The sequence below is a fragment of the Ischnura elegans genome, chromosome 6 (assembly GCF_921293095.1).
Source record: "Ischnura elegans chromosome 6, ioIscEleg1.1, whole genome shotgun sequence".
Taxonomy (NCBI): domain Eukaryota; kingdom Metazoa; phylum Arthropoda; class Insecta; order Odonata; family Coenagrionidae; genus Ischnura; species Ischnura elegans.
In genome coordinates, this window is record NC_060251.1 from 57,877,294 (window position 1) to 57,904,627 (window position 27,334).

The 27,334-nt window shown below is 38.9% G+C and overlaps 1 protein-coding gene across 1 annotated transcript in view; it reads right to left on the reverse strand.

The window, feature by feature from the left end:
* Nucleotides 1–27,334, reverse strand: part of LOC124160761 (protocadherin-16-like) — a 173,116-nt gene that overhangs the window by 13,682 nt on the left and 132,100 nt on the right. Inside the window, exons 6-8 of the mRNA XM_046536778.1 lie at nt 18,537–18,629; nt 8,420–8,527; nt 5,456–5,557 (exon numbers count right to left, since the gene is read on the reverse strand). Coding sequence (XP_046392734.1) covers nt 5,456–5,557; nt 8,420–8,527; nt 18,537–18,629 — 303 coding nt within the window. The remainder of the gene's footprint in view (nt 1–5,455; nt 5,558–8,419; nt 8,528–18,536; nt 18,630–27,334) is intronic.

The window sequence follows — 27,334 nt, forward strand, 5'->3', positions numbered from 1 at the left end:
GTTGCCAACTGCACAGTCGGCCATCTCACTTGCAATGGAACGTTGGAGTGGAGAGGACTGTGGCTTCGCGTGCAAAGCATTTTATCAAAACGGTGGAATCTTACCTAAATGGTGAAAGATGTTGGAAGGGTTACTAAAAACGAAGGTTTTTCCGACTGATCCTACCAGAACCATCCAATCAAACAAATGCAATACCTGTCAACATCCTATGAGAGGTTTTGCAAAATTTCCAGGCCGGGCTTCAAGAATGCCTCAACAACAATGGTGAAAATGTAGTGGACATAGTACTTATTCAGAAAATAATTTTTCTATATCGTATTCAAAATGTCTGTTTTTGAACATTCAGTTAATTAGTAATAAATTGTTTTAAAAATTTTTTTTTCAACAGCCAATAACTTGATTTAATCATGCTGTTTCATTGGTAGACACTGTTTAACCCATTATAACCCAATGTTGCTTCTAAGCAACATCAAAAATGTATAAATTTTCTGCTATATTTTGGAAATATCTTAACTGCGCATAATTTTATAACGTAAATTAATTGTAATGTCGAAATATTTCGCTCCCACGATAATTATGATTGAGTGCAAAATTTTCTAGTTTTCAAAATGAAAAAATATTGAAATTTGATCTCTCCCAGCTGCAGCTCTGGGTTGGAAAGGGTTAACAAAAATGACGCGATGGAAATGAACCGTTCGTATGGAAGTGAGCTCATTCACAGAGCCGTCACTCGCACGCCGTAGACGACTTCCCAAACAATGCTCGTTCATGGACAAATCTGTGACATCATCCGATTTTAATCCAAAGTTCGGAAATACGGAATAACATCCCTGACCGTGAAGAAATCACTCACCTAACCGCGAGACCTTAACCTAATGAAACGGGCTGAGAGTTTAGGTGAATTTTTAATTCTTTGATAGTTGAGTCCCAACCGTGTGAGTTTAACTTCAATTGATACCTACTTAACGAGGCCAAGGAATCTATTCAGCCTCCTCACAAGAGTCTTTATCCTCCCTTTGAACTTTTTCTTTCACTTTTAATCCGAAAAGGAAATAGCAAGGAATACCCGATGAAGGTCACTCCCGTATAAACACACCGCGAAAATTGTTGAGGATTGTTTGGCTTCGACAAGCGCTCGTGGTTTATGGCACACAATGGATCCATTTCAAAAGGCTCAAAAATACCGTTTTGATTCGGATTATATATCGGAATGCCCTTCGTTTTGGGTTCCATTGTGGTCCACGCGGGTCAGGGGTACCGTACCGTGGCGCGCGCGAAGGCGCGGTGAATGTATAACGCGTGGCGGAACTGATTAAAAACTTCCGCGAGGATTCTTAATTGCTTTCACTCGACCAATTTCGCTTCCTTCAAGAAATCCGTTTCTTACGAGGACGTTATATACTACGCACAATTTGATATCCGAATTTCGTAATTTTGTCTTGGTACCCGTGCATTCGTATCTTCCGGAAAGAGTCTTGCCAACACTCCCCCATTTATATTCGCCACCTTTCGAATTATGTAAGTGCAATATGAGAGCCGGAAGAAAATCCATCAGCTATGATGAAACATGAACTAAAATTAGTTTTAAATTATAGCGGGTGTGTGCAGGGAACCTATAAATAACTACTAAAGGCCGTTTTACACGGGGCACGTGATTTCACGATCTGACGTGAGTACGAAGGAGCAGTCAAAATTGCGTCGTGCAAAGCATTGAATTGCTATAACGCATGCGGGAATGGATGGATGTGAGATGGCAAAACAGCCCTTGCTCGAATTTCGTTCGTGCAGTTGCACGCCATAGTGAGAAATTAACGCAGTTCTAACGTGCGCAATTACGTAGCACGTGTAAAACGGCTTCAAGAACTACCCTCATTGAAATTTATTATTTGTTTCACAATAAGGTCTATCCTTTTTTATTATAATCGTAAATTTTACTCTCTTCTACCTCCTTCTCTACTTGACTAGTATCGTTCCCTCTAAAGTGGTTTAAACCATTCCTTTCCCCCATCAGTATTCGCCTCATATAAACCCTCTGTCTCCTCCGTATCTCCTCTAGTAGTTCCTTCTCCTCGCCCACCATATAAATTTCGCATAAACCCTAATTATATAAGCTATTACAGGCATATGCTTCATTATTATTATTATTGATTCTCTTCCTGATAACCTTAAGTATTGCGCCTGTTTTCCCCTGATGTGCTGTCAATGTGGTTTATGAATAACACTTCGCTGTTCCTCTTCATCTCCGTCAAGTTCACCTTCTCATTTCTCCTCCACACCAGTGGCGTAGCCAGGGGGGTGCAGGGGGTCCGGACGCTCCACTCCCCCCTCCCCCCCCCCCGATATATAAAAACGCAATTATTTCCTTCATAAAAAAAATAAAAGCATTGAAAAATCATGAATTTACAAAATAGTTTTTAAAAAGTTTTTTCGATTATCAAAAGTGTTAAAATTAGTACCCTATATTTTTATTTTCCCCCCTGGTTTTGGACCCCCTCCGAACGAAATTCCTAGCTATGCCACTGCTCCAAACCCATATCATCCAGTCTTTTCTCGTCCTTTTTCCTTGTACGCCATGCTTCTGCACCGTAAAGTGCTACTATATAGATCATACACTTAAATGGTATTTTCTTAACCAATCTACTAACCAATACATTATTAATTCTCTTACCTTTAACCTAACTACTGCTTTTGTTTTCCTCCAATGTAATGGCCGAGTAATTGAACTGCTCCAGATTATATTACCGTATATTTTTACGTCAAGCCTCACATTCTTTGTCAGAGATGATTTTTAAAAAAACGTATAAATTCATCCAGCGATTTTATTTTGGGCATACCCGCGTCACGGATCAAAAATATTCACGTATTAAAAGTTTCGTCTCCACTGATTGAGACCACGTCAGGGTAACGACAATTGTTTATTGGACGTCAACGTTTGACATAGTGAAGGGGGTGGAGCTATGAGAGGGGTTGAGGGTTAGAGTGGGGCGACCCCTCTCCCACCTCCACCCCCAGGCACGTGCCTGTAAACTTACCTTAGTGTAATGTGGGTTGCCTATGCTCGTAGTAATTTTGTTATTTCACACGAAACCATAAATTTCATTAAATTAGCCCTAGGTTTCGCCTGTATATTACTGAAGTTTTTAGTCATTGTTGGCTCCTACCGAAACGGTCGTAGTTATTATAATTTTTGTTTGTTTCCGATTTCTGAATTCGATATTTTGAAAAAAAAAACTTTAAACTTGACGGCTCTTACGGGCTTGGTTAATATTATCCTATTTTAAGCGAATTTCTAATATGAGACCCCTATATCAGTCAACAGGTTTTAGAAGTTGAGTGATAGTGAGAGGATAAGTGTCCTTGGTTTAGGTATCTTCTTAAAGTCGTTTTATGCGGGGCACGTAATTGCGCAGGCTAGAGCTGCATTAATTTCTCATTATGGCGTGCATTTGCGCGAATGTGCGAAGAAAATTAGAACGGGATATTTTGCAAACTCACGGCCGAGCATTCTCGCATGCATTCTTGCACGCATTCTCGCAATTCACCGCTTTATGCAACGAAATTTTGACTGCGCCTTCGTACACACAACAGATTGTGCAATTACGTTCCCCGTGCGAAAGATCCACAGAGAAAAAAATCATCCGCCTCTGTGGATCTTTCGCACGATTGCGCATTGCGGGTGACTCCCGTATAAGTTATCACCGTGGCTAGTCCCGGTATGCTTTTAACTATACGTTCCCCGTGCAAAACGGCCTTAAGGGGATGTATTGTGGGCAGTCGCCACAAGGGAAAAAATTCGGGGGGAGGGGATGAAACATCCTAAGTCCCCTCCCTGGCTACGTGCCTGTTCACCCCATTGACGATATAAAAAAATTGACGTGCAATTAACAATTGTCATCGATCCAAGGGAGTCTCCTACAGCAGAGACAAAACTTTTTGGCACACATTTTTAAAAAGTGACGCGGATTTATGGAGATGACCGTCGCTGGATGGACCGCGAAAGTATTAACAAATTGATGCACGACTTTGATCTTCCAGTGATCAAGTACACTCCTAATACGAGAACCCCCACCATTCGTCTCGAGGAATAACCGTAGTCTAAGAGAGGGATAACCGTAAATATATAAAGTGATTTACATGGGTGTTGAGCACGCGGCCATGCTTCAAGCACCACACTCGTTTTGGACGAGGTTCCTTCGCGTACCGTTACAGGGCAAAAGATTCGCTTGTGTGGCTACGCGTCACGAACTCTCGGGGGAGATGATCTAATTCCTTGCTGTTGGGATAGGGCTAATCCGTGCCGCTAAGGTGGAGGATATTGAGAATTTTCCAAGGTGATTTAATATCTGATTTTTTCCCCGGTAAACAATGGCAGTGAATATTTCTCGGATATCACCTATAAGGTCCTCCATATCTCCTTCCGACGTTTCGATATACAACTCGCCCATCATTCTCACAGATTCAGGAATACAATGAATCCAAACTTCTCATCGAGGACCTTATCCGGAGTGAGACCCGAGAAATCTTCACCGCGGACTTTCCAAGCTTTTACGAGCGCTTATTATTCGCTCTTTGCTAGCTCTTACTATATTATTATACGCATGGGTGGCATTTTCTAATTCCTTGTGTTTGTATACATCCATGTTTACATTAGTTCTTTCTCAGTAGGTTTTCGCAGGTTTTTCACGCCCCCTTCTTTTGTTGGCGTTTTCCTGCAGTGGGTTATATTTTCCAAGAAGGACGAAAGACATTATCCTTAGGTATTTCTCACGTTTTTTCACATCTTTTTACACCTGGTAAATGGTAACTTTGTTCACTTACAATTTTTTGTTGATTCTTGAAAGCGTCTTTTACGTCTCTTTTACCATACTTTACTGCATGCAATTCCAAGAGTAACATGACCATGTATGAAAGTGCTAATTTTTTATGTATTACCAGGGGTTAGACTTTTTATTCCCAATCTCGCCCATTAAAGTCAATTTATTATTATTAAATGCCAAAATTAAAGCCTTTTTATGTTTTGGCGAGGAATTGGGAGGGAAGGAATTCCTTGGATATCCATTACAAAAATGCTTTCCAAAAATTTATGATTCAACACTTTCCCGGCGAATACAACGGATATACTTCTCTCGGATTTGTGTGCGGCTGGAAAAAATAAATTAAATTTTTCTGACCAGCGCGCAAACCCGAGAGACGTATATCCATTGTTTTCCAACCAGACTTTCCTTTCCAATGGCGTATCTCGAAATTCAGTTTGCGCACTTCATATATTCGCAGTGTTCATGCCACTACACTATCTTCCACTGAGTTCCATGCATGTTTAAACGACCACACTTTTGAATTATTCAGAAAAGGTAGCAATTCGCTTCAAAATTATTTCACTTGAACAGGTTTCGCAACCGTAATGCAATTTGAGTGTGATCAGTAGTAAAACTAGAAGGTAATTTGTTGAACTCACCTGGGCTCGAAGGGTCAATGTAAAATTGTTAAGAGCCTCGTAGTCCAGAGGTCGCCTTAGCACCAAGGTTCCTTCCAGCGCGTTCACAAACACGAAGAAATCCTGTTTACGGAAAGAGAAAGCTCAAATTAGTCTCTCGTACTAAACCTGTAGTAATTGTGCAATGTACAATGTTCTGTGTTGTTGTTTCAAGTACAAGAGGTGGTCACCATGCATTATCTACCACTTCATTACTTATAGAGAACAGTTTAGTTAAAAACCAATTTAAAAAATCCGAAAATTGCAGTTGTATTGTGCTAACAAAAACACCTTTTGATTTGTGCTTGGTAATTAGCTTGTACATTCAAATAGCAATAACTGTTATTCATAGTGCTCATTAATATTGGTATATGTTCTTATTACTCAGCAGGATAATTTGCGTTAAAGAAAGAATCGTCGCAAAGGCCTCAAATTAATTGTAATTATTACTAGAGGGAATAAATATGGTTTTTTACCTGATAAGACGGTAATAAATTAATTTCTTCTTCAATTTATCACAGTGCCATTAATATCAGGTTATTGGACCTCATTACAAGTCATACATGCAAATGATGCGGTAAAATTGTGACATATATAGAAATATTTTGAATAGTAATTAAAATTCATGAAAATAGAAAAGGGTAGATATTGATCCCACAAATGGATTTTAGATTGCGAAAAAGTCAAGCCGAATGATTTTTCTCTCTGTGGATTTTGTAGCACAATTTGAGATAGCCACGATATCCAAGGCCGAAATTCACACTACTTCATATATTTAGGAGTCTTTCTTGAGATCAGCCAATAACTATGAAAACTCACGTAAAAGCGTTCTAAATTGAAAAAAAAACATATTCTATTTTAAGCGGAAGTGGAGTAAAAAGCGTTCAGAATAAGGATACGTTTTGTCTGTTCTTACCTTAAGGGGCAATTTTCTGCGCCCAAGATCCGTGAAAACTACCTGAGCAGCGTGTAAAGAAGGGAAGGCACGTATTCTGTGAGCATAAGTTCAATGCTCTGAAAAATACTCTTTTAATTTCTAATGGCTCTGATGAGAACCCATTACTTCCTCTCGACCGGTCTTTTTTTTTGGTGACGCATTACCTATTTAAAACTTATATTACCATCAGTTGCGTATTCAGGAATTTTCGTTCCGGGGGGGGGGGTCCAAAACCAGGAAAGAAAACTTTTGAAAAACAGGGTACTAAGTAGAGAGTTTTAAACTAATTTTAACACTTTTCAAAATCGAAAAAAACTTCATTTGTTAAAGAAATATTTTGTAAATTCATGATTTTTCAATATTTTGTTCCGAGCATGTTTCCCATGTTTTCAATTCCGGGGATTACCATTTTGAAATGTTGAAGTTATGCAAGTACATAGACCATTTTCGCTTTTGCTTGCATATCAAATGTTAAAATCTTACTTTAGTATTTTCTCTAATGTCATTCAATTATATACAGGATTATCATAAACGAATGTTACGGTTTGAAAATAATTGTAATGAAAACTGAATTACTTACAGTTTAGGTTTTTTATTATTCGAATTTGTCGTCTCAAATAGTTTTTTACATGATCATAAAATTTTAAAATTTGCACCCTGAGTCGACATCAGCCAACTCCTAACGAAAGGTGCCAAGGGTACCATGGCATCTGACGGACGGAGTGCCGAACTTGAAGTGCCCGCCTCAAGGCACTAAAGCAGAGATCGGGCATTCTCTGAAAAATCTCTTCCGCCCTATCCCCACTTTCTTTCTATGAATCACGGAAACCGCTCCTTCTTTTATGATTAGGTACTCAGTATTTGAGATGCAGGAAAATTTTAGGACTAGTATTTACTCTATATACCCGGAAAATGTACAAGTTATCGCCAATGTGTTTTTAACGAGTACTACGACACCAAAGGGGCAAAATATGACCGGTTTAGAGAAGGAAAGATAGAGAGGCGTTCTATTAATTTTTGATCAAATACGGAATTGAATGACTGCGGAAGTGAGTTCATCAGAGTCTAGTAATAGAAAAATATTATATTAAAAGTGGCGGATCCAGGATAGGGATAATAGGGGGACATGTGAGGGGGCTGGGGACCTCCCAGAAGCAGTGGGGGACCGGGATGTGACGAACATTTTGTGAATTTTGAGGCTTGTAGCAGCACTATACAGGGTTGTATCATTACTAATTTTCCAAAGAATTAAGTTTTCAAAAGAAAAATTTACGCACATTTTTAGCAATTTTACCTCATGGTAACTTTATATAATGCGCACGGAGTTATCAGTGAACTTTTGGGTTATCCGGGCTCTTCAGTATACAAAGAGTTTCAGGAGGAATCTACAATACTTCAGGAGGTGGAAGGGCATTTTAAGCATTAATTTTAAGCATTTTTTGTTCATAAACATGGGTTAACAACTCCTTAGTTACTGCACCATGGCAACGCAAAGATTTTTAAGGATGCACTATGTAGTTACCATGAAAAATGCATTTCTTGGGTATCCAGCCTTTTCGACATTTAATGTAATACGCTAGATTTTTAAGGACATTCAATAGTTAATTTTGGATAAAAATGTGCAATTATACTTTTCTGGAACACTTAATTCGATATTACTTACAATTAAACGAGAGCTTTGAGCGAGTATCAACAATACGGTTGCGCAATCCTACCCGTTTAGAGAATGTTTCACACAATTAAAATCGTACGTTTTCGTCCAAATTTAATTATTTTAATGTCCTAAAAAATCCAAAGTATTAAACAAAATGTAGAAAAGGCATTAAAAGAAAGAAAATAGCCCCCCACCAAGGTCCTCTCTGGATCCGTCACTGTATTAAAAGGATTGAAAGACTACTTCAAGAGGCTAGTGCAATGTGATGCTAATGCCATCTCACCCTCAAAATAAACGGCAGTTTGTATTCACTTATTGTTCAAATTGCGCTATCCGTCGCTCGTTTCGTACTTACCGAGTTGGGTCCATGTAGCACCGAGTAATGAACGGTCGAAAATGGTCCAGGCTGGTCAGCATCCAGCGCCCTCACTCCTTGCAAAACACGCGTACCGACTACCGTCACCTGTGCGGGAAAAAAAGTTTTCATTCCATTAAATTTATTGAACGATCTCTTCTTGTAAGTTCAACCGATTCAGGCGTGATACAGTGGGAGTTCGACGCATTTAAATAAAAGGTTGTTTCACTTTTCCACAATTATTCAATGCGTACAATGCGTTTCGGCTCACAGAATCATCATCTGGTGTAGCAAAGACATCACAGTGTAGGAGAACAGCATATTTATACATTTGAGGAAGAGGTGGGGGAAGATTTGACAAGTTTGAAGAAGGGAGTAGGAAACAGACGTGCAGTGGAGAGACAGAAAACAGACAACTGAGGAGATTTTATTTTTTTCTTATTTTCTTCGCCTTCTAAAACAGCACACATTAGCCCTTTACATCAGGGTTTTCAGGAAATTTGATAATTACATGTGCACGAACAACCATTTTCTGGGTAGGAGAAAGCTAACTAGGCGGGAATTGAACCCACGATCTCTTGCTAAGCAGGCAAGGACTCTACCCCGCCGTCAAAGAGATATGGAAAAACACGGGGGTAGAAAGAAGACTCTAGTCATCAGAGGCGCAACCAGGAATTAAGAATAGGGGGGGGTATCGGCGCAACTAATATTGAAAATCCTGCCAGGGTAAGCGGGAGGTGAGGGGGGCCTCTGCCAGAAAGAAATTAAGATAAATGGGTCAAAATGGTGAGTTTTACGAACTTATGAGGGATATTTTATCAATCCTTACGTTATTCTATAAGTAATATTAATCCAATTAAGTAAAATAGATTAAACTTAAAAATTCCCCTGAGCTGTGGGTGGGGGTTTATCCCCCAAAACCACCCGTCGCTGCGCCACTCCTAGTCATAACTGTAGGAGAACGACACTAGGGAAAGAACCACAGAAACGGAAAGGACAAGGGGGTGGAGAAGAAATGAAAAGGCTGGTTTGAAAGAAAGGCCGCACGTCATTAGAAATGGAGAGGCGGGAGTAAGAAGCGAGGCAAGGAAGCGGTGGGGGAGAGAAGTCCCCGAGAGGGTAACTGAGAAAGGAGTGTGTATGGAATTAGCCGGTGTTGGGAAGGGATTGCAGGTTGATAAGCAATTCAATCGCATTTGATTTCGTAGTTAGACGACGAACAAGTGTAATTTTTCAGCTCCCGCGAATGTGTGTTCCTTTCGTGTAATAGATAAGCAGCTGTACCGATTTCCATGAGTTAAATGTAGCTTGAATTTTTTCACATTTTTTTCAAATACTGTACTCTAAAAATACCATACATAATTTATAGTAAAAATACCTGATCTAATAAGGGATTGGATAACAGCAAAAGAGAGATCATCAATGTCTAATAATAAAAAAATACTATTTATTAAAAGCATAAAAAGACCACTGCATCTGTATAATATACACAATATTTTTCTATGATTAGACGCTGAAGAACTCTCATCTGCAATCATACAAGTGAAAATATTTAACCGTAATTGGCACACTTTGTAGTAATGACACAAATTGATATCAGAGTTTCGTATTCAAAACCAAAAGCGACCGTAGAAGATTGATACTGCAAACAATTGACGGGCTGAAAAGAGTTGTCACTTGTCAGTCGTATTTATGGGAAACTGTAACTTTTATTTGTTTCGGGATTTACATTTTGAATTAACCTGGTTATTTATGTTCCGTTTGTGAGAATCGATATCCATGAGCCGAGAGTTCTGCTATATGGAGGTGGGGCGCGAATCATCTTGGTCATTATATTTGGGTCAATCCCGTTCTCTCGTTTGAGTGACTGACAGTTTTCTTGGGAGCGGAGAGCCCGAAACGGAGCCAAAATTGTTCTGACTGAGAATGAAGAGAGGTCGTTTGAAAATTAAGCATAGGTAAACAGTTACGAAGAAAACCCTCCTTGATCTCAACGGTATTGTTTCGATCCATCAAATACCACCACTATCATCAGCAGAGGATGTCTAAGGAAAAATAGTCATAGCTCCAGAAAACATAGTCGGCTACTCAGATTCTCTCCCTGTTCCATATATATGCAATATCTTGCGTTGCGCTTCTTCCTGTATGGTCATTCATATGGTATTACAGATGTCAATTCTCTATCTAATCATCGCTATTTTCCTCGAAACTTTAATTTATTTCAACGTTGTACGACCGTTTCGGGCACACCTAATACGTGACTCGAGAGCGACTACCTAGGCGTAGAATTATGAAAAATCTTAATGATATTAAATTATATTAGCTAAAATGGTGACTTATAGACTTTTTTCAATCTCTCTCAAATAAAATTTCAGCTGGATCACTTTATTGCAATATGTTGCATGATATATTTTTAATAAAGTGTTTATCAACGGTAATTATTTTTTAATGTTATGCAAGGCTGACTTAGTCTCATATTTGGGGAAACTCTCGATGTTTTTCAGCAATAGGGCGGATAAACGCCTAGGCAACTCGCGAATCGAGATTGCTACTTTTAGCTAGCTATTTTAAAAGGCAGTTTATTTATTGCTTCTTCATATCTTATTGTGACTATAATTTTGTGCAACTGATGGAAGTAGTTGAAGTAAAAAAATTCGAAAACAAAAACTTGGAAATGACTTTAAATTGCGTTGCGATACTTTCAACTTCTTCTATATTCCACATAGTTTTTGTGCCGGCCAGAGAAGTGCCTTGGGAATTATTTGATGTTACCGGTTAGAATTTGGGAGTTGCAGTCGAGTATTGTATCGATGCCCTTCCTGCCTAGTGTGATTCTTGCGAAGGCTTTGAGATCCAATCAGTCTGCGTCCTGCTGTGCAAGTTAGCTTCATCCAATACAATCAAGCGAAACCAGATAAGTTAGGGAATTAGTAATTAATTGAAGTCTGGAAGTAATCAAAGTGGCTCTCATTATCGGATGGAAATTTTATTATCCTGGATAATTGATCCAGCAATCTGTAACGGTAAGTTACGATACCAGGCCATATTGAACCGTTATTTGAGTAAATTGAGCTACCAAACGAGGTTAAATCTAGAAACAAGGAGCACATTCAGGAAGTGCCCTCAATAATATTTTTTGACACATGTACGTAGAACTCGCTGCATTCGATTAACAAATTGAGCCAGTGGAAAACAAATTAATTTAAAGAAATATAGGTAGATGAATAACTCCTTGAGGCTGAAAAATCAAATGCTATTTTTAACAATTCATGATGACTGGTCAAAAATCTTAAGATTGTTTTGTTATCATTATGTTCGTTTTATTTTGAGTATTACGAATCCTCAATCATTTAATTTAATATTAAGAACTTTAATATCAAAATAAAGATCATATTTTCTACAGTAGTTGCTGTGTTTTGATTATTATCTCTAATACGATGAGACCTGTCAGGCCCTTGTGCCCTCCCCAGAAAATAATCCTGGAACCGCCATTGGTTTTCATGTTATTATCAAGTGCTGTCTTCGATACAATATCTTTGAACACACATTGCTCTTCTTGCATGGTCATTCATAAGTTATTATAAATGTCAATTTTCTTTCTCTCGGTATTTTCCTCGCAACTTTCCTGTATTTCAATATTTTACCACTGTTTCGGGCACACCCACGAAGTGACGCATTAGCGACCCACTAGGCGTAGAATTGTTAGCTTCGATGAGACATTTAAAGACGAATTATATAAGCGTTGAAAATGGTCGAGCGAATAAATCTGCGTGGATAATTACTACGGCTGTTTTTATATTATTGACATGAATCTCTACAAAGTGAAATCGTCGACAATCGATCTAATTTTTTGGCATCTACGCGATTTTCCCATTCACGCCCTTCTTTGCCTTGTCCCATCCCATTTAATCCGAGGTCATTCTTTTCCTTTCTTGCCATCTACTCGTACCTCGACGATTGTCTTCATTTTTTTTCAATTAGTTCACGTTCTAGTATTTGATGTAATTTCCTTACTTATCCAGCTTGTTTGCATTAATACCGATTTTTTTAAGAAATGTTAGGAAAAGGATTTTTTATAAGTATGTGTTTTCTCATCCATCATCATCTCAGCCCCACAGCCCGGTATGGGTCTTCATGCCATCAATCATCCTTCACATCCTGTAGACATCTCTTCCGTTGTCTATATCTACATCTAACCCATTCCATCTTGCTATACAAAATTAGCTTGGGCATTCTATTTTTTTCCATCATTTGTACATGACCCAACCATGCCAGCCGAAGTGATTTGGAAAACCTAACCATATTATTCCTTTCTAGTATTTAATTTATCTCCATGTTAGTTCTAATTATCAATCTCTCTTCGTCTCCAATTGGGCCGTAGATATTCCATATGATCTTTTTGTCAAATTTTATAAAGGTTTCCTCATACTGCCTTGATAACGTCCACGTCTGAGCTCCATGAATTAAAATTATTCTAATAAGAGTAACAACTGCACATAAGAGCTTTATAGATCTTCTGATTTGTATTACTTGATAGAGATGGTTTGAGGAATGTTGCACTTGCAAGATATGCCGTGAAACCTTCTATTATTATTTGGTTGATCTCAGTGGGTATCCTATTATCATTATTATGCCTGAATCCTAGTTAGGCGAACTCCTTGACTCCCTCCAACTTATAACGTGCTATTTCAATGCATATTCATATAAATGCTACCTCAGCAAGCTTGGTAGACCCATCGATTCACTTCTGGATGATTTCCGCCTTTCAAACCGATCATTTCGAACCGCTGCAGCAGTTTCCCACGTAATCCTCATCACTGTCCGTGGCTATACTTTTTCTATCCATTCCGGCTGCGTCAATAAATTTTTTGTTACGGTTCGGGTCGCCTCTTCTCTGATATCCGATCTGGATAATGGCAACACTTTCGTCACGATTTCTCGCACTTCCTTCAGTTTTTTTACTTCGCCACGTCCTGGAAGGGTTTGCCCGAAGGTAAAAAAAGCCTGGGTAATCTGATTTAAAATCCAATCACCCTTAGGCGCAGATTTGTTTCCGGAGTTTCCTATGCATTGATTTATCTTCGTGACGGCAGTTTCGCCGGCCAGGTGCGCCCTGATTGGTCGGTTTGTGGAATAGTCTCTTTCAGGCATTTGGGAGCGATATGGCTCCCCTCCCCATTGAAAATGGATGTTTTGGCTATTTAGATAGCCTCTAATATGAATAATAGTGGCACGCGATGTCTCTGTCACGATGAGAGCCGACCTCCTATGTAATAATAATAATAATAATAAATTTATTGTTCTAGGACCTTGTCCCAAGGAACATATCACATTTCACAAAAAAGTCTCAGCAGTGAACAACAAATCGAAAGTGAAAATACAATTTTACAGTAATAATGATGTATAATATTACAGTATTTTAATTACAATTATATTTTTCAAGTAAATAAGCAAAAATTTTCATTTTGAATTGATTTACAGTGTTACAGTTAACACTGTCGTCCGGTATTTCATTCCATATTCTTATGGTAGAGTTTATGGTTAACAATTGGTACACCGTAGTTCGGCAATTTGTCGGATGCAAGTTTTTGCCCGTCTCATATAGGCCTTGGTTTATTTAAGGCCCAGGCAGTAGCGGATACAGAAAAAACTCGAGGGGGGGGGCGCAAAAGATATCTGGAGTTACCTTTACTTTTATCCTAATAAAAAATAATCGAGTCACGTGCAGAGTTTAAGAAAAATTTAGTTAAATTTATTACACACGTATACAAGACTCCCATCTTATGATATAAAAAAGTTATAACATTGTGGTTCTGAAATGTTTTGCAATACCGCAAAGGGGGGGGGGGGCATTTGTATCCGCCACTGGGCCCAGGACCGCTTGCCTGTGAAGATGCCAAGTGCTCTTGCGTAGAACTCATATATTGGCCAAACATCAAGACCCATGAAATGCAGAAGAGATACCAAGAATATACAGTTTCTCTTATCCGCCATCGTCAAGAACGTATGGAAGAGACTAAAACAAAATTTGGACTTCGAAAATGCTAGACTCATCGCTAGAGAGAAGCATTACCATCCCCGACTCTTACGAGAGGTTATCGAAAAACAATTGCTACCAACCGGGAGGACAGCTATTCGCTCATCAACGCCTGGAAGAGACTCTTCCACAGACCGACTATCAGGACGCCCATGGTCAAAACTAAGGCCTATATGAGGCGGGCAAAAACTTGCATCCGATACTTCAAACCTAAATACGCCTGCTGCAACGCTGGTGAAACTGTCGTCACGAAGGAAAATACGATAATTCGACGCGGAAACCTAGCTGAGCCTACTGCACCACTCTGCGGAAGCCTCCATCAAGATCCAATAGCTATAACCTTCCGCCTTGGGTCACGATTACAATTCAAGGGAGAGCTCAATATAACGCCTCCGAGGGCGATCCAGAAATGCCAACGATTAGGATGTAATTATAGGAAGAGGAATTGTGTGTGGGGGGAAGAAATATATATAATTGAGTTGAATCGAGGGGTCAGGGAGGGTTGGCGATTAGGTGGGGCACGTTTGCTTCGTGGGAGCGGAAGTTGCCTCGGGGGTCGTGAGAATGGGACGGGGATCACTAAGGGTCTCTTTTGTCATGCGAAGGGAGCGGGATGGTTTACTATTAAGGGTTCGTCTCGGGGGATATTCGGTTGGTTGGCTATGCGTGGAGGCCACCAGCAACGCCATATTCGCCGTTTACATACATAAATGTTTACGCCATTTACATATGTTTTTATTTATTTTCATCATCATCATAAGTCAATAATCCTATGATTATTTTGACGCAGCTCTCCATTCCGCTCTCGTATCCACTGGCCTTCTCACATTGGCGTATTATTTAATATTATTGCCGGTGGAATACTATGATAGAATACTAACATGACTAATGTCATGGGCGGTCTGGAGTGATTAGGGGCTCTCGGCTGAGGCTCATGATGGCCCCCCCCCTTACCAGTGGATTAGGGGGTCTTTCCCGTAAAATTTTAGGAAATTTCATGCCCAGAAATGGATTTTGACGCTATTGTGACTCTTTAAAACCAGATAAAAGTTAATAAATAATAGCAATTTCGTAGGAAAAAAATGTTATGAAAAGTGAAAAATTCACAGCTTATACAATTTAATAATGTATAGTGGTTCTACTTTCTATTATTTAGTGAATTTGTTCCTTGAAACAGCGCTGAAATCTAAAAAGGCCTCTAAAATAACATTTTCAAAAAACCCCATTAAAAACGCATCAGGTTCTCTTTTTCCTTTTGACACTTTTATTTTATTTATTTTTAAAATAATATTTTCACACTAATAAATACATACAGTGTGATGCAAATTATGAAAACTTAGTATGTTATAATAAAAAAACTTTGGTTCAATTAATATGAGTGTTTTTGAATTACGCATTTCATACACTGATCACTCTCGAACGTGATTATATGAATTGTGGACTGTATGTTACGACTTACTATCACAATTATTTGATCAAAGTCGAGCCATGCTGGCGCAAACCACTCACCGAACCGGTCAGGCCGCAGGCAGGCCGATGGCTCCGTCTCCCAGGGTTGCTCTTCGATCATGCACTTAGGAAGTTCACAGGACGACTCACTCACAACACGAATTCACTCCCAAAGATTATATATTCACTCCCGTTCGCGGAGTGATAAAAAACAAAAGCAAATCGAAAACTCGAAAGTTCGTGACGTCATCAACAGGTGGCGTGGCTCGACTTTGTGTTGAACAAAATACACAACCGAACATATACCCTTCACGATAGACACGAACGTTGTGGGGTGGGCCTTAAGCTCGGGACCCTCGGCGATTACCGACCAGCCGACCTGGCCAGACCGCCCCTGACTAAGGGGACATAGATTAATTACGTGAGGCGTTAAGTGGGGGAATGGGTTCAAGCCAAATCTCACGTGGGGGAGAGGGCGTGTCCTGGCAAGTATCACGTAATTTTTTTCCGAAAGAAACTGTGTAAAATTACGATCTTAGTAATCTTAAATACTAGTGTTAACTAATCTTAAATAAAAATAATTAAGCAATCAATAACAAATCCATTGCAATTAAGCAATCAATAACAAATCCATTGCAATTAAGCATAGATAACGTATTTACAATGAAAATACGTATTTTGAACATTCTCACGTGAGATTAGAGGGAGGGAGGATGTGGTCGAGCTAAATCTCACGAAATCTCACCAAGAGGGGAGAAGGGGAGGGGAGGTCCAAAAATCGCCAAAAACACCTCACGTAATTAATGGACGGCCCCTTATGAGCTGCTCAGTATAGCTTATTGGAGAATATGTTTTCGTCGCTACTTATCTTCCTCGTTTATCCAACGAATCCTCACAGTGAATTGCAAAGCCGGGTATGAGTGAGTGAAAGACCCCCATTCTTTCCGCTAAAGCGGCATCACTTGACGCGAGCACTAAGAAGAAGCAGATCGGATTCCCTTGAGCGAGCTTTCGTGCCGATTCGGGATCATAAGTCACGATACGCCCTTCGGATCAAATCGCTGCATTGTCTCTGTCGGGTTCTTCGCGATCGTAAAGATACGAGGATACCCTAGACGAGTGAATTTCACACCTTGATGTACCAGGAAAAATACAATACAACGAGTCATTCCTCCTGGAAGGGTATTTGTAATCGATTTCTCCATCTACTGCACATCCTATCGCTCGATGTCAAATTGATTCCACGGTATTTACTGTCTCTTTAAAGCAATGGATGGATTGTTTCCCTCAAAATACCCCCAGGCAGGTTAATAGTTTAAGTTTTCTGTTAGTTAAGGTAGGTGCTTATGCAGCATTTTCAAATTACCCTGGCCCGTCTTCCCTCCGATATTGGTCTTCCCACTTTGATTCACAGTAAGCCCTATTCTCTCTTGTTCTGCCTATAAATCCTATTATCTTCCTTCCTCTCCTTCGTTTAAGCCTGAATCACACGTTCTTTTTTCCGTCCCTCTGAGTGATAGTTCTAGCGATAGCTTTTCAGCAACTAATGAAATGTTCGCTCGACGTATCATTTTGTGTCACACGGTCATTCCCACCGTCCCTTTTTTATCGCTTATTCCATCATTTTCCATATTTACAACTGTCGTTCAATGAAGAGCCAAGCTTATTGTTACAATCGCTTTTAGATTATGCGCGCACGGATTGGTTGAAGGATGGAGCCAGCGATGGTTTCAGCGACAGAAAAAGGGAAGTGCCGAGTGATGGGGAAAGGGATGGGATTTCCATCCCTCGAGCCATTGCGTAAAACGATCGTGTGAAACGTAATTTTATCCGCCATCGCTGGAGCGATCGCTGCTACTGTCCTTTGAAAGAGATGAAAAAATGTGTGCGTGATTCAATCTTAACTTAACATTCTTGCCAGTCTCTCTCCGCTTAGTGATCGCTCCATACAAACTGTTTGTACACTCCATATCTCACCTAGAAGTTTCATTTCCTCGCCCTCAATATGTAGCACTTAGCCGCTCCTTTTCATCACGGTTCAATTATAGCGAGGTGCGTATTTGGAATAAGTTAAAAATTGCAGATCTGTTAAAACTTTTAAACAAAAATTTTATGCTTATTTACTGTCTCGGTAATAGTGTAAGTTGGTCTTATTTTTTAAAAATTTGTGTTCTGGTTATTATGGTTCATTTATTTTGCTGTAGCATTTTTTGACTTGTTTTATTAAGAATATTTGACTTTTGTTTCTGTTTGTATCAAGGCCGGCTTGGTGCATACCTACATTCACCGTTTTTTACTTAGATTTTATACTTTTGCTATGTTTGGTTATGTCACTAAATGGAATAGCATTATGCATAAAAATTTCAAAATTCAGTAGATCATGATTGTAATCATCTATCTTGTATTTCGTGTTCTAGAAAACTGCCTTTTATTTATTATCATTCTATTTTTTAATCAATTATTTTCCATGTCAATTTATTTCAGTATGGTTGAAATAGCATTGTTTCAATTCTAACTCAAAATACGAGTTATAGATTTTCTTCTGTAGAAATTCTAGACACTCGAGGAATTCCCAGACAGAAAAAATACACTGCGCTAAGAATATCGAAGAGAAAAGTGTTCATTTCTCACCTCTGAAATGTTGAGCACGTAGGGGGCGTTCACGAAGATCGGAGCGTTGTCGTTGGCGTCTGTCACGCGGATGTTCACCGGAATCACGAAACCCTGCGTGATACAAGAAATGATTAGTCGGCGAGGAAACAATGAAGGAAGCCCTTAAAAATAAAGAAAAGACGGGTGGCGGAGAGAGAGAGAGAGAAAGGGCAACGGATGGACGAGGTTGGGGAAGAGAGGATATTGAGAAGGGTATGAGGTCGGACAGGCTTGATCGATGTATCGAAATATCGAAAAACACGATATTTTAATGAGTCGAGAGGCGATATTGATTTTTGAGCAGTGGCGATATTTAGTTCGGCAAGGGTGGTGGGAGTTTGGGAAGAGAGGATATCGAGGAGGGAATGCAGAAGGATAGGCTTGATCGATGTATCGAAATATCAAAAAGTACGATATTTTAATGAATCGACCGGCGATATTGATTTTTGAGCAGTGGCGATATATGGTTGTCCGGCAAGGTTTTGCGGGTTTAAGGAAGAGAGGATATCGAGGAGGGAATCTGGTCGAATGGACCTGAGCGATACATCGAAATATCGGTAAACACGTAGCACGATATTTTGAATGAATCGCGATATTGATTTTCGAACATGGCGATGTATGATTATCCGGCAAGGGTGGGCGGGGTAGGGAAAGAGAGGATATCGAGGGGGAGTGTAATACAAAAATAAGACAAGAAGAAAGAACATAAATAAGAAGTCTTGAGGAAACAATGATGAGCAGAACAAGTAAATTGAACATCAGGTATTATTCACATCGTAGTATAGAAACAAAGAATTGAGATGTACATGGTGGGAAGCCATTCTCTTTGACTTTTTTGTTTTAAATAAAAATTTTGGATGAGCATGAGCTCCATATTAATCTACAAACCAAACCATTTTAACTTTCACTAGAGTAAAAAATAGAAAAGGGGGAAATCATTAAGGTGCCTAATAAAATAGGTGCAAGTAATTTTATACCCTCAGAAAAAAGTGTAAAATTTTTCCAAATTTCAGAGTACCTCGAGCATCAGAAATGCAAGATATTCGATAATGCATATTCGTTAAAATATCCAACTTCCACTTGTGTTTGTGAATTAAAAAAATATTGCATCATAAATTATTTGTATCTGTGATTTGGTGCTTGCTTGAACACTCTTTCACTTTTTTATTTAACTATTTATTTCACTAACTGTAGGTTGTAAGTCCAACTTAGCATTAAATATTGCTCACGGATGATTTTCCCAATCCAGGAACTTTCCAATTATTGCATATATTCTTAAGATTATACTAGTGGTCGTAAGTTATGCTTTGGATAGTGTTACAATTATAACGATATTTTTTCAATATCATCATCATCACTGGTCAACAATCCTAGGATTGGTATGACGCAGCTCTCTACTCAATTCTCCTATCAGCTAATCTTTTCACACCTACGTATATCTTCTCCTTCACATCTCTCTTTACTTGTTCCATATATTTTGTTCGAGGTCTTCCTTTTCCGTTCTTGCCTTCCACTTGTCCTTCGACGATCGTCTTCATCAGGCCATCTTGTCTCAAGATGTGGCCCATAAGGTTGTTCCGTCTTCTTGTTAAGGTTTTCATGAGGCTTCTCTTCTCTCCTACTCTTCTTAGGACTTCCTCGTTACTAACTCGGTCGATCCATTTGATCTTCAACATTCTTCTGTAGCACCACATTTCGAAGGCCTCTATCCTTGCTTTCTCCGCGGCGGTCATTGTCCATCCCGGAGAAAGCAAGGATATCCACCATTGTCCACGGATTGTGCATCCATTTTTTCAATATATGAGATTCATTTCCTCGCATCAAAAACGTAAATTATTTCAATTTTAATTCTGTTTGGTTTCCCAAGAATCCTCTTTCTTTCTCAATCACCCTATAACTTCTTTCAATGACGTCTTCAGTACTTTGTATCCCTCTCGATGGGAGAAGCATCACCCCCACTCGAACGGACTTAATTTGTGACGAATCACTGGCTAAATACGAGGGACGTTTTTCTTCAACCTCCAATAGCTCAGCAAAAACACCATACCAGCGACAGGTGAGTACTGCACGGATTGTGCAATTGCGCGTCCTCCGCAGCACACGCTCAAACCATTTCTGACCGTAAGTTGTTAGTTTAAGGTTAGTAGCAATCTCATTAACTGCATTGCCTCAATTGATTCTCCCGCCAAGGGTGCACTGCGGAGAGACAGCCAGAAAACTCGCCGAATGGCTTTAGCATTGACATGTCTCGACAATTTTTTATGCATTCTGGCTGGAGTGTGGAAAAGTGTGAAACATTACGGCCATTCTCATTAAAAACAAAAGAAGAGACATGCTGACTTCTGGAAGTGCTCTGATCCATGGCAACGACCGTCACCTCAGCGGTGATGCGGCCCAACTGCTCCTTGAACAATTTCAATGGGACATTTTCGATCACCCACCGTGCAATGCCGACATAGTGCTGTGTGACTTCCATCTTTACGCTGAAATGAAGGTGTGGGTGTGAGGGAAGCGTTTTCAAACGGGCGATAAGCTTCAGGACGAAGGCTAAATTCATTGGAGGTCATTGACGGCAACATCCTATGAAGAAGTTATAGTAAACCTTGTCTACAGGCATGACCAATTCCTCAATTGCCGAGGCAATAACGTCGAAAGGACACCACAAATGTGCTCAATATTTACCTTTGAAATATTTTTTAATTAATCATTTCGTCTTCTTTTCACGACCCGGAGCTTGAAAAAAACGGCCCTCGTATTTATCATCTCATCTTAAAATTTTAAGGTTATACGTATACATTTGACCGCATTTAACATTTGTATTTATCCAAAATGTATGATGTTTATCTCAACATTCATTCAAATGTAATTTTTGTGTGTTTCGGAGGTTCTATCGCATGGGATTTGATATGGGATCACTCTATTCCCCCTGGAAAATACTATGTCATGGCATAGGTTTTAAACAAGTTATGCTCGGGATAAAAAGATGATTTAATCGGTCAAGCAGAGGTGAAACGTCCTCTGACCGCGTGTGAAGCATTGTATACCCACTGACTGCGACGTCATTCATTCTGATCCTCACGTTTGCTTTCGATTATAAATCAATGAGAATTACATTGACTTAAGGAAACGACTCCTCTATACTAGTAGAACCACCTCTTGTTCAGTTTTTAAATATTTACAACTGAAATTACCCTTTCTAACCTGCCCTCATCCTTGAGTATACGAAGGGAAAGTAGGCGTATTATTCTTGATATAAATCGAAAGTTTGACGGAGGAATCGTTTGCGTATGCGGGATCACGTACCGACTATTTTCTCTGTGAATGTTGAATTGAATCGTCTTTTAATGCTGGGATAACGTTGCCTTCTCTCCGTAAAATTTCTATAAAATGATTCCGTATAAGTGGTTCGGAATTTTTTAAAATTAGAAGTGGAAAGATTATTAAAATGTCTACTTTTTCGGAGAAAAGTGGTTTAATGTTATTTTTATTCGCTTTACCTCCTTTAAAAATGTATTTAGATTTTCAAGAAGATTATACGGAACTACGATTACAAACTTTAGAGATTTATCTTCCGAGGAATTGATATCAAATTTTTAGTAATGTTGACCCATTTATGTATTCAAGCTTACGGGCTTTGTTTAGTAATTACCTATGTGGTTTTACTGGCTTGTGCATGCTTATACTTATGAGAATGAAAAAGGGAAATTTGATGCTTCGTATTCAGTATTTTCCGTGACTCATCATAGCTCGTACCCATAAGCTATTTTGAGGCCACCTCACTTCTAAGCAAGCAAAAGTCATAACAAGGAAAAAAAACATGTGTCGGAAGTTATCTTTGGCATAAGAAAACTTAACTTCAAAAAGCTATGGCATTCTGGGTGCACATTAGACTAGTATACTACAAACAAATATATGACAATGGTACACATCACACTAGTATTATTGTAAGTTATTCTAAGATTTCAATTATCATGTACAAAAAAATTTAGGCTGAGAAGTTTTCATTAGAATCCTCGTAGAAATGATGGTGATTCTTCACGTTATTAGTTTCTGGTATGTTTTGGAATGAACGTGATGGAAGAAGTGCGACTTTTAAGATGACAGTGGAATGGAATGATTATAAAATGCTCCATTTATCTCGAAACTTAATTAAAATGTCCATCATCCTCCGGGAAAAAACGGTAATATTAATCGAGAGTCTCCTCTTATCGTGAGACTACAATAAGCCATCTGAATATCAATTTGACTGCTTCAATTTTATTCTCTTTTCTACATTTATTTACTTTCTTGACAAGGCGTCATTAGACTCTGACACTAAGGGCATGGTCATGGTGCTGTTGTATCCAAAAGAACGAACAACATTCCGTCAATAATCAGTGATATAACTTGCCCCTTTGGTCAAGACAGTTTTAGAATAGAGAAATGGATTGCCAATTCTAAAGCTATCAATCCATTCATTGTAGGGGTGAATAAATAGAAGGTTGTTATTGTATCATTAGGACAGTGCCCTGAGAATTGATTGTTTTTCTATTAATCAGTTGTCTCGTGTAGTCTTCCTCTCTTTTACTTAGTAGTCTTGCATTTGACTTATCATTGTGAAGTTCTGGCGTGCATCAATGTTTAAGGATATTTGCACCCATGTTTTTCGACCATTGAGTTAGAGTTTTTTCAAGTGAAAATATTTATAAGATTATTCAGATATATATTCCCTGGAGAAAGGTTTTGTGCCCTGAACTGACAAACAATTCTCCATTTTCAAGAAAAAAATTTTCGAGGCCTATGCTTCTCAAGTTCGAGACTGGTAATGGTTTTTCGTGGAGTTACGAATCAAGTGTTCCTTCGAATTGATTAGGCCCGAAAGCACGTAACTGTGTTTATTATTTTTTGCGGGACGAGTCACGAAGGTCACAGTATGGAAGATATCCAAGCATGCCAAGGGGCGAAGGTTTAATTTTTTATTCCTCCCGTGACGGAGGATTTTTTTGTTTCACAAACTGCAATCTGAAAGAAGTTAAAACGCGAGTGTGGTACTCGTAAAACACAAAAGATTTCTCATGGTCGAATTTGTTCTCGTGGTACAATTCCATGAGCTTGAATTCGTTTAAATACATGGGTGTGCAAGTCTAAAATGTGACACTCTTGAGAAATATTGTAGACAGAAATGGAGTCGAATTGAAAGCACAGATTTGGAGTAATTCGGAGCGGAGTGGATATTAAAAATAATCGTAACCTGAATTTTATGGGAAGTCTTGCCTCACAAGGAGAGGTCGCCAAAGTGATGTTCAGGATCTGGATGCGGATGTTATTTTCTAAAACTATATAGGTAAGGTAGAAAGAGTGTCACAGCTTTCTTCCACATAGGCCCGGGTTCGAGAGATATTCGCATGTAAAGATTTCGCGCAGCATTAGGTCCCTTGAGTAAGCGCCTCCTCTCGGCTGTGGCGGTGCGGTCTAGGGCGTTAGTCTTCTATGCTTTAGTTAGTGTCCCGAGATCGAGACCCAGGTGGTAAGGCACAATTCGGAGTTTCGTTTAAAATCCATAAAATGATACTAAATTTAAAAAATCGCGAAGTAACTAATTAAAACGAATTGGGGTAAAATGTAACAGTGATTTCAAAAATTGGAAGAGAGAAAAAAAAAATTGCCGACGCTGGGTCTCGATCTCGGGACACTAACTTAAGCATACAAGACTAACGCCCTAGCCGCACCGCCACGGCCGTTAACGAGAGGAGGCGCTTCCTCAAGGGACCTAATGCTGCGCGAAATCTTTACATGCGAATATCTCTCGAACCCGGGCCTATGTGGAAGAAAGCCGTGACACTTTTTCTACCTTACCTATATAGTTTTATAAAATAACATCCGCATCCAGATCCTGAACATCACTTTGGCGACCTCTCCTTGTCAGTACGAGTTTTCATAACTGCTCACCATTATTTCATCTCCTTTAATTCCGTTTGCGAAGGAAAATTAAACCCTTTCGTGACAGGGGCCTAGGAGACAAAATACATAGCTATAGTAAAGTTTCCGCGGCTGAACTATTTAGTTATTCCATTTTTACTTGTTAAAAGCTAAAATATCACCGCTTTGCATCGTGCGTATCTATCATAGTCTTCGGATACCTGTGTAGATAGTTGGACCCATTGACTTTATTGTAATAGATGTTATAAATAATTTATGCAATGACACGGTTGCGAGTCTTAAAGTATAAATACCCGATATCCTTTATTCGATTGGAGAATATGGCATATAATTTTATTTCAATGTTAGAACGTAGGTGTCCGGGGCGATGGTTTGATCTCTGCATTTCTTCAGGGTTTTCTTCCGCGTCAGGAAGGAAAGTCGTCGCTGACGCGGAAGGAAACCCTGAAGAAATGCAGAGATTTTATTTCAATATTTTATACAAAATTTTCTCGTAAATTACATTTAGAAGTTTTTGAAATATTTGAGCAATTGCAATCATTAATGGGGTGTGAGTTGATTGAAAGTATGAAACATTTTATGGGACGAACTATTGAGCATCTGAGATGCATTCATTAAATGAGTAACATTTTGGCGGTGAATTCTTCTCGGGTTTCCATCCGGGTGAGCTCCATCTCCATCTCTGCCGACGTTTCGATAGAATCCTTTTCTATCGTCATCAGGGCCGATGATGCCAGTAGGAAAGTGCCAGGTTTATATATATAGAGAACCTCTTTCTCCGCCAATCAGAACGACCCAACATAACGACCGAGGATATATAAACCTGGCACTTTCCTACTGGCATCATCGGCCCTGATGACGATAGAAAAGGATTCTATCGAAACGTCGGCAGCGATGGAGATGGAGCTCACCCGGATGGAAACCCGAGAAGAATTCACCGCCATCATACGCCGGGAAAAAGTGAAATCGAGTAACATTTTGTTTCGTAGTAATGCGAGGTAGTTGTGTCAGGCAAAAAAGCTTGTTACTGAGTGAAATTTGAATTGGAAATATGGAGAATTGTGGTTTTGAAACCTGAAAATCTTCTGCAGAATGTGATTTTGTGAATATTCGAATCCAATTCGAACATTCGAATCAATAATCGTTATAATTTTACCCCGTGAAGTTTCAGTTGAGATTGGAGGAGTCATCTTAAGATTTGGGAACCGTAAAGGAACTGTGTTATTATTTTTCAGGTTGCGAGAGGTGCTTCTCTTTTCCCTACAGTTTGAAATCCCGAAGATCCATTCCATTCCACTGACAGGAGTGCCTTTCATCTCTCAATACCTCATTGGTGAATTGAGATTTGAAAAATCGGAGAAATGAGCTCACGATCCGGCCTATATATTATGACGCAATATTATCCTGTCGATCACGTTTGAGGTCCATTGAAAAGATTGACGTTTCCAAAATCCGATTTCGTATATCTAGGTCACCTCTGCAGAGTGCAATATCGACAAAATCAATCTGCCCGCCAATCATTTGCCGTCAGCCAGAATTTAAGTCAATACTCGTGGAGTTATTTCCCACTGCATTCAATCTGAAACACAGTTCTGAAGTGTTATGTCGATTTTTCACCTCGCGAAACTTATTTTTAAATGTCTACAGTTGCTGCAATTTATTTGTTTTGTGTATATTACAGTAGGAGCAGCTAGTACCATTTCAAATTAAATAACCAAGGTATAAATCATATTCCATAGATGCCAATTTCGGAAGCAACAGACTCGGTAAGAGTAAAGAGCAACATCCCATTTGAAAATAAACATCATTTGGCATTAAAAGTAAAGGCTGGAATTAAAGAAAGGAAAACATTCTATTCGCACGAATTTGGAAAAATGAATAGTTATAGTTATTTTTGGGGCCTCTAGAGCTTTTTGCTTCAATTTATATCCATGACCATATTACGTATATATCCATGTATATTATATAAATTCAAAAATAATTACATCTATTCATAATACATGTATGTAATGTTGAGTCATAAAAATACTTATGTATGAATACAAGAATTTTAACCGTTTACAGTAACATATTTCGTATAAAAAAGCCAAAGTGATGGCTAGGGTAGCTATGACTATGCGCAGAAAAGGTGGTTCTTATCAAAACTTTCCTGTTAAGGCTATTGCGGAATTCATGACCTTAATAATATGCTGTAAATTCATAAATTTCATGCTCATGCTTTAAATTTTATGATAATAGCATTTGGAAAAGATGAGATTGTCGCATGGGGTTCTGTAATGGCAATATTTAGTTTTCCAAATCCTCAGTGAAAGGGAAATCTTTTATAATTAAGGATTGATTAAATGGGGATCTATGAAGCAGAAATTCGTTTAAATTTGGGAAAACTAGACTAAAAATAATAAGAAGCACAAATTAAGAAAAAATATTTGGCGATGGGAAAGACACTAAGAGGGATGTATGGATGGGAAGAAAATATTATCATAAATTCAGTGATACGATTTCGAGGCAAAGATTTTTCGTTACATGCATTTTGCCATTCCTCTCATTTCCTGGGAATTTTTGTAGCAATACAGGGCTAGATCCCTCTTGAATAATGTTTATTGTGCCAAATAAAGTGACTTTTTATCCACCGACCTGCACATCTTCAATTGAGTATATTAAAAATCATGCATAAACATCAATTGAACTCAGTATTTGAGGTTAGTTTAGGAGAATACTAATTTCCGAATACCAAGAACTCATTATCCCTTGAAAATCAAAAGCACTCTCTTCGCCGTTAAAAATGGCAGGTGGGAAATCCAGTTTAAATGGCATTATTTCACTGTTTTTGAAGGCGTTTAAGGTATGCTTTGCACTCT